At 42.2% G+C, this 17084-nt stretch overlaps 1 protein-coding gene across 3 annotated transcripts in view; it reads left to right on the top strand.

Annotated features, from left to right (window-relative positions):
* Positions 1-15942, top strand: part of LOC100194929 (cell division cycle 27) — a 28697-nt gene extending 12755 nt beyond the window's left edge. Inside the window, exons 6-20 of one of the 3 annotated variants that reach the window (XM_045719444.2) lie at positions 645-742; positions 1030-1199; positions 2918-3135; positions 3941-4052; positions 4296-4414; positions 4684-4783; positions 5322-5526; positions 5839-6011; positions 7857-8009; positions 8232-8440; positions 13477-13594; positions 13788-13916; positions 14065-14139; positions 14580-14742; positions 15092-15942. In XM_045719444.2, the coding sequence (XP_045575400.1) occupies positions 645-742; positions 1030-1199; positions 2918-3135; positions 3941-4052; positions 4296-4414; positions 4684-4783; positions 5322-5526; positions 5839-6011; positions 7857-8009; positions 8232-8440; positions 13477-13594; positions 13788-13916; positions 14065-14139; positions 14580-14742; positions 15092-15180 (2131 nt within the window). In that variant the 3' untranslated portion in view covers positions 15181-15942. Of the gene's footprint in view, positions 1-644; positions 743-1029; positions 1200-1225; positions 2768-2917; positions 3136-3940; positions 4053-4295; positions 4415-4683; positions 4784-5321; positions 5527-5838; positions 6012-7856; positions 8010-8231; positions 8441-13476; positions 13595-13787; positions 13917-14064; positions 14140-14579; positions 14743-15091 lie in introns of those variants that run through there. The other 2 variants (NM_001139958.1, XM_045719445.2) reach the window with 2 other exon arrangements.
* Positions 15943-17084: the final 1142 nt, after the last annotated feature.

Raw genomic sequence — 17084 nt, 5'->3', positions numbered from 1 at the left:
ATGGTGTTGCTAATGAATTGGAGAGGAGGCATGTCTGTTAATGATATTTGGATGTTACCTTGGTCAATTCAAATGGACTATTTGAATGCAGCAAGGGGCTGCAGCAGCCTCCTAAGCAGAGGATGTGTCCCTTTCTACAGAGATACTGTATTTAGAACATGATGTAAGCTCAGCCAGTGGGCTAGAATGTCTGAGCATTTATCACTTAGTCATGAACATCATGTTACAATTTAGACATGCATGAATCACAATCAAATTGCTGTTGTCTCAATTTCTAAAGTGTATCCATCTCAGAAATCAGACTCTAAACAACAACGTAGTATTCTGGTATATTTCACAGTGCTGTTGCATTATTACTGTGTGATGTCAAGAAAACCAGTGTAGCGTTTAAGCAAAAGTAATTGCTCTGGTATCTAACATGTGTAACTGTAATAGAACCATAAATGCCCAGTGAGTGGTTACTTCCTCTTATACATTAGATTTGAGGTACAGAAACAAGCTAATCCTGGCAAAGATATTAGCTGGAATGTTTTAAATTAGATTAACGTGACCAGGTGCAATGTGTTTTGTTGTGTGATTGCACGTGTGTGCCTGTCACCCACATGCATCAGTCAATATCGAGAATAATTTTCTTCTGTGTGCAGCAAAACAGATCGTCTGGCCAAAGGTTCGGAATGTTATCAGAAGAGCCTGAGTATGAATCCTTTCCTGTGGTCTCCCTTTGAGTCCCTCTGTCATATCGGTGAGTCAGTCAATCAGCTAGGGTGGGTGGGTGGGTGGGTGGGTGGGTGGGTGGGTGGGGTAGTTAGTTATATAATGCATGTGAAGATGATAGAATATGTATTTGCATGAACAATAGTTTGATTCACTTGTCATAGTAAGACAAAAAAGGGAAATTTACACGGTTCCTAATCCCATGCATGATGGCAGAACCAAATCTAATTCCCTGACCAGTGCTCAGGCTCAAATCCACTCTCTATTCCCTCCCCCTGTTCTTAAGTTGATTATATTACCCTGTATCTTTGTCAGGCGATCGTCCGGACCCGGAGCAGATCTTCAGACTAACGTCCCTGCAGTGCTTCAGCGGCGGGAGTGGAGCCCCTTCCCTGCTCCCCATCAGCCCCGCCCACACGCCAGGCCACAACATGCCCCACCGCCAGGTGGACACGGTGCTCATGGAGACGCCCCAGGACACCTTAGTACGTCCCTTCGACTCTCCCTCCCCCTGTCCATTTAAACCCAGTATTCCTGTCATCCATATTTTATCTACAGCCAGGTTTGGCTCTCTTTATAATGATGGCTTGGATTGCATTGGTATCAAGATGAGTGTTTGATCTGGTTTTTGGTCAGGGGTTGGAACTGTGGAAGAATGTGATCTGTGAACACTCTGGGTGTAACGGTAAACTTATTCTTATGGGGACCTGTCAAATTTGAACACCTACTCCATTCATGGGTTTTTCTTTTATTTGTACTATTTTCTACATTGTAGAATAATAGTGAAGACATCAAACCATGAAATAACACATGAAATCATGTAGTAACCAAAAAATTGTTCAACAAACCTTTTGCCTTGATGACAGCATTGCACACTATTGGCATTCTCTCAACCAGCTTCATGAGGTAGTCACCTGGTATGCATTTCAGTTGTCAGTCAATCCAGAAAATTATTAACTTTGAAAGTTTCTCAAGTGTATTCGCAAAAACCATCAAGCGCTATGATGAAACTGACTCATGAGGACCACCACAGGAAAGGAAGACCCAGAGTTACCTCTGCTGCAGAGGATAAGTTCATTAGAGTTACCAGCCTCAGAAATTGCAGCCCAAACAAATACTTCACATTTTCAAGTAACACATCTCAACATCAACTGTTCAGAGGAGACTGTGTGAATCAGGCTTTCATGGTCGAATTGCTGCAAAGAAACCACTACTAAAGGAAAACAATAATAAGAAGAGACTTGCTTGGGCCAAGAAACACGAGCAATGGACATTAGACCAGTGGAAATCTGTCCTTTTGGTCTGATGAGTCCAAATTTGAGATTTTTGGTTCCAACCGCCATGTGTGGGCTTTGCTGATGACACTGTCAGTGATTTTAGAATTCAAGGCACACTTAACCAGCATTGCTACCACAGCATTCTGCAGCGATACGCTTAGTGGGACTATAATTTGTTTTCAATAGGACAATGACTCAAAACACACCCTCAGGCTGTGTAAGGGCAATTTGACCAAGAAGGAGAGTGATGGAGTGCTGCATCAGATGACCTGGCCCCCACAATCACCCGACCTCAACCCAATTGGGATGAGTTGGACTGAACAGTGAAGGAAAAGCAGCCAACAAGTGCTCAGCATATGTGGGAACTCCTTCAAGACTGTTGGAAAAGCATTCCAGGTGAAGCTGGTTGAGAGAATGTCAAGAGTGTGCAAAGCTGTCAACGCAAAGGGTGACTAGTTTGAAGAACCTAAAATATATTTAGATTTGTTGAAAATGTTTTTGGTTACTACATGATTCAACATGTGTTATTTCATAGTTTTCATGTCTTTACTATTATTCTACCATGTCTCCTGATGTTTAAGCATTGTTGTGGACCTCCAATTCTTATTTGTATTGTGTGTGTGTGTGTGTTTCTCTCCAATTTCGATCTTGTCTCATCGCTGCAACTCCCCAACGGCTCGGGAGGCGAAGGTCGAGTCATGTGTCTTCCACCCGCTTAACCCGGAAGCCAGCCACACCAATGTGTCGGAGGAAACACCGCTCACCTGATGACCGAGGTCAGCCTGCAGGCGCCCGGCCTGCCACAAGGAATCGCTAGAGCGCGATGAGCCAATTAAACCCCCCCCCCCCCCCCATAACCTGTCTAACCAAATGTGTGCACAGAAGAACTGACAACCCTTGTCTCGTTCCCTTTCCCTCCCCTGTAGGAATTAAACAGACTGAACCTGGAGTCTTCCAACTCCAAGTACTCGTCTCTGAACACAGACTCCACCATGTCCTACATCGACTCGTCCCTCATCTCCCCGGACACCGTAGGGCCTCTGGGGACAGGGGGCTCCCTGCTGTCCAAACAAGTGCAGAACAAACCCAAGAGTGGGCGCAGTCTACTGGGAGGACCGGCAGCACTCAGCCCCCTCACACCCAGGTACTGGTCTCACCCCGTACACTCACATATGAGGTGTTTTTTCTCAGTAGAGGCTCGATTGTGTTGGGCTGTTTTTATCATAAGTAGCTAGATGACGCGTGCCTGTGTCAATCTGCTCATACGTGTCGTGTGGCACAGTATTTTGAGTGTGGCGTGTATTCCCTTTGTGTTGAGGCACTCCCACATGTTTCCTTCTTCGACTACATTTACAGTGTCATTATGTAGGGTGTCGAGTGGGGTGAAAAAGGTGCTTTGATGATGAAATTTCACTTGATATAAAATACATTTTACCAAGACAAATATGATTATTAATGTTCTGAATCTTTCAGTGGGGTCTTTCAGTTTGCCTTCATTCTCACAGCATCCAGCCTAGCTGACGCAATGCTATTTTCTTGTATTTTGACCACTTCTTCTCTGGCCTCCATTGTTTTAGTCACCCTAATTTTGGCCAACCTACAAGGGTGAAAACTCCAATAACTTTTTTGAATGGATTATGATAGAAACATGCGTTTTGGTCTCTCATTCATTCATCCTCCAGCTCCATTGTCCACTAGTCTGTAATTAGGGAGACTGTAATGATAACTGGCTTCAGAGGACTTGTTGGTTACTGCTTTCCAGCCTTTGTCCTCTACGACGGCTTTGTTCTGTGTGGTCTTTTCTACCTCCGTTACAGGCTTCTCTGGTACTATAACTGGATGTAAATGGCGTCCATGGGGACTTCTGGATGATATGCAAAATTATACAGAGCTGAATAAGTCAACAATGTATATTTTTATACTGAGAATCCATTTGATCTTATTCCCAGTTTTGGAATCTTGCCCCTGGAGCCCAGCCCAGGGGAACCCTTATATCTTCAGAACTACTCTCACAGTGGCTCGGGGATGGAGCCGCCCCCTCCCGGAGTCCCACCAAAGAAGGTATGCACATGTCATCGCTATAATGAAGACAACATGCCAACTGTTATGTGGCTCTCCTATTTGGAGTGTTGATCGAAGAGCAACATGCTGTGTGTAAAAATGGATCTATGCAATCTGAGTAGAAAACATTTTAACTTCAGAGGAGATTCCTTTTAATTTCAGTGATGGATTGAACAATGAAGGCGGTCAGATGTTTTGTTGGACATTTTTTTTAACAGCTTGTTCCCACTTTTCTCTCTTCAGTCTGTCGCGAGAATCAGTCAGGTGGGGACGAAGTCAGTGTTTGCACAGAGCGGTAACAGCAGGGAGGTCATCCCTATCCCCTTCAACCAGACTCAGACCACTGCCCCCCCACAGACCAGGTATGTGCTCATTACAAGGCCCATGTTTACAGTATGGAAATGCAGAGATGTTGCCAAAAAAGACAGCTGTACTCACAATACTTGTTCATTTTCAGTGAGAATTCATGCAAGGTGAAATTGTGTTAATGTTATGAAATTGTGATCCATACTTGTTTTGAGTTAAGTGTTGTGCTTTAAACTTGAAATGTCACTCATGGCGTTAGTGTTCTCTGTGCTTATGGTTGTCTAAGTATGAAGGCCTGATAACCGTTTTTCTGTGCCTACTGTAGTACTACGCCTCAAGTGCTGAGCCCCACCATCGCTGCTCCCCCCAACGTGCAGCCCAGACGGAGCTCCAGACTCTTCACCAGTGCCAGCTCTACTGCCAAGGTAACGTAGCAGAGACTCCTTTGGGAATTTTTTTAATTCAAAATGCATCATGATGATCTGACAAGTGACACTTTCCAATATCTTGAAAACTTGACTGCTGATATTCAAAACATTATGGGACTATTATGGTATTATCAACAGTGGACTAATGAAACAAATACCAAAATATAGTTTGAGTGGATTTTTACTTTAAACAAATAACCAAATACTGGGATTGAGATGGACAGTAGGATTTGTGGTGCATCTTTTTAACCAGGAAAACAAAAACCTCAGTTCGCTCTCAAGTCTAGCATTTAAGTAGTGTAATGATATTTATGAGCAGAGATTGCAGTTATGTATTATTTTGTTCTATATAGAATAGTTTGGCACAAAACAGACTGGCACTGGGCTGTGCTGCTGAGATTCTTGGCAAAGACGTTATTTTTCCTAGTACTCTGTCAGTACCAAATATCAAAAGCGAGGGGGGGGCAGACATGTATCTGACGTTAGCAGAGGTCTTTGAGATGCTAAACACAAACAAACATGCATTCCTCAACAGGAGAACAGCAAGAAGCTGAAAATGAAGTTCCCCACCAAAATCCCCAACCGGAAGACCAAGTCAAAAACGGGCAAGGGAGGCATCACCCCATCCAACCTGAACGAGAGCATTGAGATCCTCAAGCTGGACTCGTCCATGACAGAGGGGAAAGTCAGTATGGGCTCTCCTCAGTTCCAAGCCTTCAGTCTGCAGAAGGCTGCTGCAGGTGAGTTTGGGACACTGTTAGAATGAATTCTCAGACATTGACTTTCAATTCAATGAGTCTTTACCTGACCATATCAAGATGTTGAGCTCAGACGCTGAGACGTAGCTCAGCAGCAGTGACACTGCCATTAAACAAATTATGTCAAAGTAATGCAGTAGTTTTCTGACTTTTCTTGATTTGCTGTTATAATAGTAATACATTTCTATAGTCTTAGCCACCTTGTCATACTTTAGCTATGACAAACACAATGGAACAATGTCCTTACAAAGATGCCTTCACATCTCCAACCCCTCTTTCCCCTCTGTGTTCCAGATGGCCTGATGTCGCTGATGCGAGACATCGGCCGGGGGTACCTGGCCCTCTGCTCTTACAACTGTAAAGAGGCCATTAGCATCCTGAGCCAGCTGCCCTCCCATCACTACAACACAGGGTGGGTCCTGGGACAGATCGGCAGGGCCCACTTTGAGCTGGCCGAATACATGCAGGTAAGGGAGGACCTTCTTTTGCTAGGTTCACCTTTTCAAATCAAATCACATTTTATTTGTCACATGCGCCGAATAAGAAAAAAGTGTTCAGTAAAAAATATACTTTTATATATAAAAGTAACAAATAATAAAACAGCAACAGTAAAATAACAATAGTGTGGCTATATACAGCGGGTACCGGTACAGACTCAATGTACGGGGCACCGGTTAGTCGAGGTTATATGTACATGTAGGTAGAGTTAGTGACTATGCATAGATAATAACAGAGAGCAGCAGCAGTGTAAAAGAGGGGTCTGGGTAGTCCTTTGATTAGCTGTTCAGGAGTCTTATGGCTTGGGGGTAGAAGCTGTCAAGAAGCCTTTCTTAGTCCTATATTGACGCTTTGCCTGTTTTATGGTTCATCGTAGGGCATAGCGGGGTTTCTTATAAGTTTCTGGGTTAGAATCCCGCTTCTTGAAAGCGGAAGCTCAACCCGTTAGCTCAGTGTGGATGTTTCCCTTTAATCCATGGCTTCTTGGTGGGGTACAGTTACTGTGGGGACGACGTCATCGATGCACTTATTGACTGATGTGGTGTACTCTTCAATGCCATCGGAAGAATCCCAGAACATATTCCAGTCTGTGCTAGCAAAACGGTTCTGGAGCTTAGCATCTGCTTCATCTGACCACTTTCTTATTGCAGTCACTGGTGCTTCCTGCTTTAGTTTTTGCTTGTAAGCAGGAATCAGGAGGATAGAATTATGGTCAGATTTGCCAAGTGGAGGGCAAGGGAGAGCTTTGTACGTGTCTCTGTGTGTGGAGTAAAGGTGGTGTAGAGTTATTAAAAAATACAAATTCCCTCTGGTTGCGCATTTAACATGCTGGTAGAAATGAGGTAAGATTTAAGTTTCCCTGCATTAAAGTCCCCGGCCACTAGGAGCGCCATCTCTGGATGAACATTTTCCTGTTTGCTTATGGCGGTATACAACTCATTGAGTGCGGTTTTAGTGCCAGCATTGTTTTGTGGTGGTATATAGACAACTACGAAAAATACAGATAAACTCTCTTGGTAAATAGTGTGGTCTACAGCTTATCATGAGATGCTCTAACTCAGGCGAGCAAAACCTTGAGACTTCCTTAGATTTCGTGCACCAGCTGTTGTTTACAAATATACATAGACCGCCACCCCTTGTCTTACCAGAGGCCACTGTTCTATCCTGCCGAAAAGCGTAAAACCCACCCGCTGTATGTTATTTATGTCGTTGTTCAGCCACTACTCGGTGAAACATAAGATATTAGTTTTGAATGTCCCGTTGGTAGGATATACGTGATTGTAGTTCGTCTATTTTATTATCGATTGATTGTACGTTGGCTAATAGGACTGATGGTAAAGGTAGATTACCCTCTCGGCGACGGATCCTAACAAGGCATCCGGACCTTCGTCCTTGATACCTCCGTCTCTTTCTCCTGCAAATGACTGGGACGAGGGCCTTGTCGGGCGTCTGAAGTAAATCCTTCCTGTCCGACTTGTTGAAGAAAAAATATTCCTCCAGTACGGGGTGAGTAATCGCTGTCCTGATATCTAGAAGCTCTTTTCGGTCATAAGACACGGTGGCAAAAACATTATGTACAAAATAAGTTACAAATGACGCAAAAAAAAAATACGGCAGCCATCTCCTTATTATACCTAAAACGGATTGTGGGCATCTGAAGCTAGATGTACTCCTATCCTTACTACAATTTCACAGGGTGAAGATTGTCAATTGGATGCAAAGAGTGGTCGATGGCTGTGTATGGTGGCTTTTGCTACTTCTCAATGGCTCGATTAGAAACTTCTCACTCTTTGCCTCCTTTCCCCTTCCTGCAGGCGGAGAGGATCTTCTCGGAGGTGCGGCGCATCGAGAGCTACCGGGTGGAGGGCATGGAGATTTACTCCACCACACTGTGGCACTTGCAGAAGGACGTGGCCCTGTCGGCCCTGTCCAAAGACCTCACCGACATGGACAAGAATTCACCAGAGGTACGTAGTTAAATAACACACTGGGACAAACAGTTGCATGTACTGTATCCACATGTCTAGTCCTGGACTAAAAAGTATGTTCAATTGAGACTTTTCCATTGGGAAATGCTTACAAGTGATTCTATTTTTGTTTCTTTTGCTCCTATTTCTATCATTACTCATACCCTTTTCTCTCCTTATATTCCCTCCCTCCTCCCCAACGCACTCTCTCTGTCCCCTTAGGCGTGGTGCGTGGCTGGTAACTGTTTCAGTCTGCAGAGGGAGCATGACATAGCCATTAAGTTCTTCCAGCGTGCCATCCAGGTGAATCCGGGCTTTGCCTACGCCTACACGCTGCTAGGCCATGAGTTTGTCCTCACAGAGGAGCTGGAGAAGGCTCTGGCCTGCTTCCGTAACGCCATCAGAGTCAACACACGCCACTACAATGCCTGGTAAGTTAGTGGACAACCTTGGAGTGATAGTGGATGTGACAAAATCTGAACTACAATCGTAATAGATGAAAATGCTCATGTTTATTATATTACCATACTATGTTATTTTATTACCTCCATGTCGTAGTACTCCAGTCCGATCTCGAGACCACATATTGAGTTCTTGTGTCGGATACATTTGTACTCGGTCTTGTCTCGGACAGTGAGGACCTGTAATTTTTTCCCAAGACCAGCAGAGTAAAACACTCATAATTATCAGCTTCCGTTCAGCCAGCGCATAAAACCGCTTCGCCAGGCCAACATTAATATCTTAACAGCCTTTATATCTATTATAGACATGTTTGAGCAGTGGCGGACTTATAGGCCTTCAGTGTGTGACAGGTTCGTGATTCTGAAAGGACAGCAACTGTAATACTATAGCAGTCTTTGTACACACAAAGGGCCAGTGGTGTAGTGGAGGGTATAGGCAGGTTTAAACCCTATACCCAGTTGTTTTTCAGTGGGCATTGCTTATACTCACTACTTAATCCCTACTGATGCCTATCAAAGTAGTGTAGTGGCGATTTTAAGACTTATCAATTATATAGTACAATAGAGAAATCATGTAAAAAGTAGCCTACACAATCGCAAAGCACGTGAAATATATTCACATGCGCGCCGCACATGCCTAGTTTCAGAGGAATATCATCTGCAGGCAGCAAGAGTGTGAAGCTGTCAACTGGTTTTGGCATGGAGTAGCTCACAGAAGAATGACATTGGTAGCTGGTAGGGTAGGACAGACGTTTCAACATATCTACTAGTAAATGCTAACTAAGGCAACAATGGGTATGCAAACCATGCTAACTAAGGCAACAATAGGTATGCAAACCAGGTATTGAAAAGGTTTAGTCTGAAGTGTTGGTTAGTTGGCTATTTGTGATGCGCAATTGTTTGCATCGGGGTGTAGACATGGATGAGCTTGGGTTGTCAGAGGCCCACCCACTGGGGAGCCAGGCCCTGACAGGCCCATCCAATCAGATTGATGTGGTTTAAGCATTGTTGTGGACTTAGACATCATATTTTTGTTTGTTTTTTCAACAAACAAAAAAAGTGTGATTTTTGAGAGAGAATCTGAAATCTATAGGAAAACAAGATTTTTCACAAAGGGAGCCTTTCCTTCACTGGGCGGGCCATTTGGGAACGTTTTGGCAAAATTTGAGTATACTGACTTCTCCAGGCACCACTACCACACTGCATAGGGCTGATGGAAAGACAGCAGTCACGCAACATGATGTTAAAGGATAAACTCGGCCATAATAAGCCAGTAGGTCCCAATCATTAGAATACAAAAACACAACCATTAAGCTTTTCTCAATCAAAATTTACTACAACTATTTCTCACTGCAAAAAACATTTCACGTTTAGCACACAAAGTAACCAACCGGTAACCTAAAGTTTTTAAAGGGGACTAAAAGCGTTTTAACTACTTTGCAGATATGAAACAATCATATCAGTAAAAAAAAATCTAATTCCCAGTTTATGCTACAAAACCAACTGTATAAGAGGTTTTAAAAAATGTCTTATAGTTTACGTCATGGAATGTCAAGTCAAATAAGGCATTGTTGGCAGAATAGTTGGATACAGTTCAATGCATGATTCATATAATTCACCAATGCATTTCGTGGTAATCCCAAAAATATTTATCAGGCAGTAAATCACAGCTGTCCTGGTACATTGTTTGCTGCCTCCATTTGGGATGCATTGTTTCAATGACTCAATATAAAAATGGATGAATGTAACTAAGGTAGGGAATGTCAATATAATCAAACCAGCAAGGATCACAAGTCAGTCATAACGTGGCGAATAGGCTAGCGTATCTATTTATGTAGCAAGCTAAAAACATGGAGCCGAACACAGCTAGCAGGATGTCATGCCATCGGAGGAGTGAGTGACAATATTTTCCATTAATATCGTTTTTGCGTGGCTATACAAAGCTAGAGATGCAGGTGTCATTTGGTTAGCTAGCAAGAACTTGAACGACTTAGCATAGTTACCATATCTCTTGCATTCGCAAATTCACCCTGGCTTTCTACTCCGATTTCAGAGCACTCTCGTCTGAGTGTGCCAGAGCGTGGAACTGAATTTACGAACGCACAACACCTGCTGAATATGAACGTGTCAGTAAACGTAGGCAAAAAGTCATAGTTAGTCAAGAACACTCTAGATAACATGTAACTAGCTCTGCTATGTCGAGTAAAATGGTCAGTGAGGTGTGCTTAGGTGCTTGGTTGGTACAAGCATGCATTGGCAGGCAAGCTGCAGAAGGACGAGAGCACAATTCCCCATTGTTTAGCTGAAAACGTTTGAGTGTTTATCTAATGTTCCTTCGTTAGATTTTATCTTGCTCTGGCTAGCAGTAGTTGTTGATCTTGTTGATGTGCATAACTGAGGTAGAGAGAGCCTACCTTTTCATGGTTGTTTGATCAATAGAAATTTAAAGTTCCCAAATGCCACGTTATGACCGTGATGTTTTACATATTTGCAGAAATCCATTCAGGTGTATTTTTTGGCGAATGTGTTCTAATGATCTAAAATTGCGCTGTTACAACTGCCTGTAAACACAGACCAGTTCAAAGTGAAGGATTGCAGGCCCATGTGGCAAATGGCTTGTTTGTATAAAGGTCTACTGTAGTTCTGATTGGCTATTGCGCACCGGTCTGTCTAAACGCACGGCCGCTTTCCCACTTTATATTGCTATATAATTTTCACAAATGCCTTAGTATACGTTCTAATAAAACATTCTAATAATTTGTCAGAATAGTTTAATTTTTATTTTTTATAAGTGTCATTCTTCCTGGTGTGTATATGAACAGATGTGTATAAGATTTCATATTGCTAAAATGCTGTCAGTTCCACTTTAAATGCAACACTGTTTCACACAGTCTCCTTCCGTGGCCTCCAACTGCTCTTAAATGCAAGTAAAACTAAATGCATGCTCGTCAACCGATCGCTGCCCGCCCGTCCAGCATCACTACTCTGACTTAGAATATCTGGACAACTACAAATACCTAGGTGTCTGGTTAGACTGTAAACTCTCCTTCCAGAATCACATTAAGCATCTCCAATCCAAAATTAAATCTAGAATCGACTTCCTATTTCGCAACGAAGCATCCTTACCCTCGTAAAACTGACTATCTTGCCGATCCTTGACTTTGGTGATGTAATTTACAAAATGGCCTCCAACACTCTACTCAGCAAATTGGATGCAGTCTATCACAGTGCCATCCGTTTTGTCACCAAAGCCCCATATACTACCCACCACTGCGACCTGTATGCTCTCGTTGGCTGGCCCTCGCTTCATATTCGTCGCCAAACCCACTGGCTCCAGATCATCTATAAATCTTTGCTAGGTAAAGCCCCGCCTTATCTCAGCTCATTGGTCACCATAACAGCATCCACCCATAGCACGCGCTCCAGCAGGTATATTTCACTGGTCACCCCTAATGCCAATTCCTCCTTTGGCTGCCTTTCCGTACAGTTCTCTGCTGCCAATGACTGGAACGAATTGCAAAAATCACTGAAGCTGGAGTCTCCAGCTATCTCCTTCACTAACTTTAAGCACCAGCTGTCAGAGCAGCTCACAGATCACTGCACCTGAACATAGCCCATTTGTAAATAGCCCATCTAAATACCTCATCCCCATACTGTTACTTATTTTATTGTTTTGCTCCTTTGCACCCCAGTATCTCTACTTGCACATTCATCTTCTGCACATATATCACTCCAGTGTTTAATTGCTAAATTGTAATTATTTTGCCACTATGGCCTATTTATTGCCTTACCTCGTTTATCTTACCTCATTTGCACACACTGTACATAGACTTTTTTTCTATTGTGTTATTGACTGTAGGTTTGTTTATTCCATATGTAACTCTTGTTTGTGTCGCACTGCTTTGCTTTATCTTGGCCAGGTAGCAGTTGTAAATGAGAACTTGTTCTCAACTACCCTACCTGGTTAAATAAAAATAAATAAATAAAAAACAATTTTCATAGAGTTGGCTAACAGCAAGCGCACTGCAATAAACAGTTCCACTCATCAGAGGATGATTATTTGAAACGTAACTTGTTGAAAGTTATTCTTGAAAAGGGAGAAGCTAACAAATTAGCAACAACATCCTCTTATATAACACCTGCTGCTGCAAACTAGACGACAACAAAAGCTAGCTAGCTAGACCGTGGGAAATCTACTGCTCGCTATTGCGCAGTGACCTGTTGGCCTTAAAAAAATTTGCAGTTTCTATACGTTTTTGTAAAAACGGTCCCACTCATTAATAAGCCAATGTGATTGGTTGATTTCACTGTCTCTCCACATTTTGCCCTATTACAGTTGAATGGCAGATGCATTTATCTAGCTTCTGATGGCCTAGCCAATGGCTGACTTAGTTAGCTAGATTTATCTCCGCAGAGACCAGCAAAGAAAAATCCTGGTTGGATCTTTTTTTTTCTCTGCAGCGTTAACCCTTTTCTTTACAACAAAAACTGAAGCTATTAAATCAGAACACCATTGAAATTATTATAATTATTTTATTAATCCTTAGCCTTTCTCTGAAGGTGTAGAAGGCCCGTTGTTCCCCACTGTGTTTGGGTTAGTAATAATTTGTAGAGTGGCTCTATTTTCCCTCAGCATGCATTTTTTCACTATTCTGAATGTCTAAAGAATCCATATGTTCTGAAATATGAACCCCAAAATACTGGACATTTTGACCTCTTATGGTGGTGATTTGACAATTACAATCATGGTCTTGAATTAGACTCACATTTTTCTGGTCTTGACTCTGTCTCGGACCCCCTCCGGTCTTGACTCGGACTCGATCTGGTGTTGGTCTTGAATTGGTCTCGCTTTAGGTTTTCCCGAACACAACACTGTATTACCTTAATAATCTAAAGTCTCTAAGGAATTAAAGCTAAAGTAATATTTTGATGATATTGACTAATTTATTATGGGAGACACTTACTTCACCTTTATCTCGTTTTCCTCTCCATCCCTCCATCTCCAGGTATGGCTTGGGGATGATCTACTATAAGCAGGAGAAATTCAACCTGGCAGAGATTCACTTCAAGAAGGCACTTAGCATCAACCCTCAGAGCTCTGTGCTCCTCTGCCACATCGGAGTGGTGAGTGGCCTGCTACACTCAGTCTATTTCAGCTCACTCAGTCAGATTACTTACAAAAATACTTATTCAATTATATGTATTATTATTGTTACTATTTTCAAAGCCTGTAGTATTTTACATTTGGTACTTGAGTCATATTTCCAATGTTCTTTATGGCACACTAACTCGCTCCATGTTGCCTGTTTCCACACAGGTTCAGCATGCATTGAAGAAGTCTGACCATGCTTTGGAAACCCTGAATAGAGCGATCAACTTAGACCCCAAGAACCCTCTATGCAAATTCCACAGGGCCTCCATCCTCTTCGCAAATGAAAAGTACAAGGTAGGTCCGTATGGCATTTCACAAGCGAACACTGACTAGCCTACTTTTCAGCACAATTCCTCTTCTTCCATATTAATATTATCATTATTCACTGCATTTTCTACTGGTTAAGTCTAAGAAAACTGTTTTTTGTGTGTTCCCTTTTCAGGCGGCTCTACAAGAGCTTGAAGAGCTGAAACAAATAGTGCCCAAAGAGTCCCTTGTTTACTTTTTAATAGGAAAGGTAAACTTTATTTTCTTTGTGGGGATTACGAGGAAAGGAGTCGACTATAAGTGAAGAATTTACTGTCACTTTGATATTTGTACTCAATAATAGACCACTTTACACTCACCTCTCATATCATACAGTCTGACTTTGTGCAATGCACTAAATAGCTATGTTTTTTACATCAAATTTTATGTCACGCCCCGAATACGAAATGAAATGCTTACTTGCAAGCCCTTAACCAACAATGCAGAGTTTTAAAAAAGTAAGAAATGTGTTAAATAAAGAAGAGACAGTAACACAATTAAATAACAATAACGAGGCTATATACAAGGGGTACCGAGTCAATGTGCAGGGGTATGGGTAAGTTGAGGTAATTGAGGCAGTTTACGAATGTATTCATATGGATGGTGTGTCCTGCTCTAATCATATGCTTTCCTCCCTATTGCTCCCCTCAGGTGTATAAAAAGCTGGGCCAGACACACTTGGCATTGATGAACTTCTCCTGGGCCATGGACCTGGATCCCAAAGGAGCCAACAATCAGATCAAAGAGGCCATAGACAAGAGGTACCTCCCTGACGACGAGGAGCCTGTCACTGAGGACTACCCATATGACTCAGGTACAACCACTGTGACTGCCATGACAGACTGATGCATAGCTATGACCATTTAGTTCCCTGTTAATGACGGCAATGACCTGTACATTTGTTATGAGTTACATGATCATTTAGGAATGCAAATTATTTGACAGAATTAAAATTAAACATTGAGTACTAGTAGTAAGTCATTTTGAGTTAATATACTTCTGAATTTGAATAGTATATGTGAAACACTCCAGAAAGGTGTAGCCAAGTGGTCTACCATTAAAGTACATATTTTAGGGCGAGAATGCCAATATGGTCAAGAAGGAAGCTGAAAAGTCACTGTCAGGAGCCATGCTTTGACCTCTGACCTCCACCTTGTCCCCAGCAGCTGAGGTGGAGGAGTCGCAGGAGAGCAGTATGACCAACGCAGACGACACGCAGCTCCACACCGCTGAGAGCGATGAGGTCCTGTAACCCCCCCAGACCCTACCCCTTCACACAGGCCCCTCCTTTGGACTTAAAAACCATGCCAACCTGGAGCCAACCTCTGGACTCCAGTATTAAAGAGGAAGAGGGAAAAAAAGGAAAACAAACTGCTGCTAATACAGTACCTCCGATTTTTAAATATTTTTTTTTATCATCTGCTATTTCTTGGTTTCGTTTTCTTCTACCCCCAACTCCCACCATCCTCGTCCTTCTCCTGTCATGCCTTAGTCCTCACTGGCTTATCATTATCGTCAGGTCCCATGCAGCCATGTGTGGATGCGTTTTATTTTTTTATTTCTTTGGTTTGTTTTTCCTAGAATACCTCATCAGCACCACATCGCCCCATCAGTGCTGATTTTGAATGTCCCGCCCCTCATCATTGAAAGACATCATTTTCGCTTCTTTTAGGTTTGGAGCGCTGCGTTCATGCCCACGGAAGAAAAATAAACAACATTCATGGACGTTCATGTCTTAATGTTTAGTTTTTTTAATGTTCTTTTTATCAGCTTTTCCCTGAATAAACACTTGTGTTATAGCCTGTAACTCTTTGGTTCCTCTCTGCTGATTGGTCCGTGAGTAAATGTATGGGAGAGGATTGAGGACAAGCACATTTCTCGCCTTTTCTCCGAGGCGTTGGGACGTCCAAGGTGATCCAACCATGGCTATGGCCCCGTCGAGTCTCATTGAGATCTAGCAATGATCGATGTCTCGATCACAGATAAATAAATAAAAGTGACATATTTAACCATGTTTGTTTTAGAAGTGCCTCTTATTGACAACGATGTGAAAAGCCACTGGTTCATCCAACCTGTCAACAAGATTCGATGTGCAGTTCTTTTGATGTGGTTCATCATGAAATACTTTTAGAAACAAATGTGCTAAAATATGATAATCATCCACAGGTTTAGAATGAGTGCCAGTCTGTCTATCATGCCAACTACTTTTCATTCATCGTCGTGCCAAACATGTTTGGCTTGACAATGACAGTAATGGAGTTGGAAAGAGCACAAACTGATCTGGGACAAGGCTAACACAGGTTGGTTCTCACTGACCACATTAATACAAGGTATGATGATGGGGATTAAATGCACAGTTTCAATATTTGGATGCATGTGATCCCCTAGAATTAATCACACAAATATCCAGTGTGTTTGGGGAATTTCACATTGATTCTGTGTGTATGTACACAATGTTTCTTGATGTGCTTCTTAACGTACAGTTGGGAAAGGCAAATATCTCAATGCCACATTCAGAAATTTTGCCCCATATCAAGGAGTTGAAATGCCTTTCCTAAAGTTCTGATCATTTTTTCTAAGGCATAGTGTATGGATACAAGTAACTTAAAATGTGTCCTCTGCACAGCCAGGTCAAAATATTATGTTCTCATTTTGCAAGTGCGTTGGGGTCTTAATTTAAAATGTGTTCTGTCTTTGGGGATAATGTCTGTTCGTGTGTGTGTGTATGTGTGTATATATATATATATATATATATATATATATATATATATATATATATGCTATTCATTTTAAGGATATTTGAAATGATAGAATAAACTACTTTAAACATGTGCTCTATTTGACTGCCATGTACTCCCACAAACTGTGAATGTCAGTAAATGTAAGACTTGTTGGCTGCATCTACCTTTACAAAGACCTGATAAGACAATGTATCTTAGTAGATGCTGATCAGAGCAAATTGGCTAATGACTGGGGGACTGAACAACAGATTATAGCCTAGTTAAAATTTGAAGTATGGATTTATATCACAAGTCTCAATTAATTGCATTGAGAACACTAATGATTAGTTAATGGTTTATAAGTGGGGGAAACCAAGATTGTTTCAGGACAGGAGATGAAGGAAGATGACTCAGTGGTTCTGACAGCAGTGGGAGG

This window comes from Salmo salar, chromosome 06 (genome assembly GCF_965601325.2).
Source record: "Salmo salar chromosome 06, fSalSal1, whole genome shotgun sequence".
In the NCBI taxonomy this organism is placed as follows: Eukaryota; Metazoa; Chordata; class Actinopteri; order Salmoniformes; family Salmonidae; genus Salmo; species Salmo salar.
Note: the sequence above shows the minus strand (reverse complement) of the source record. Positions and strands in the feature narration are given on the sequence as shown.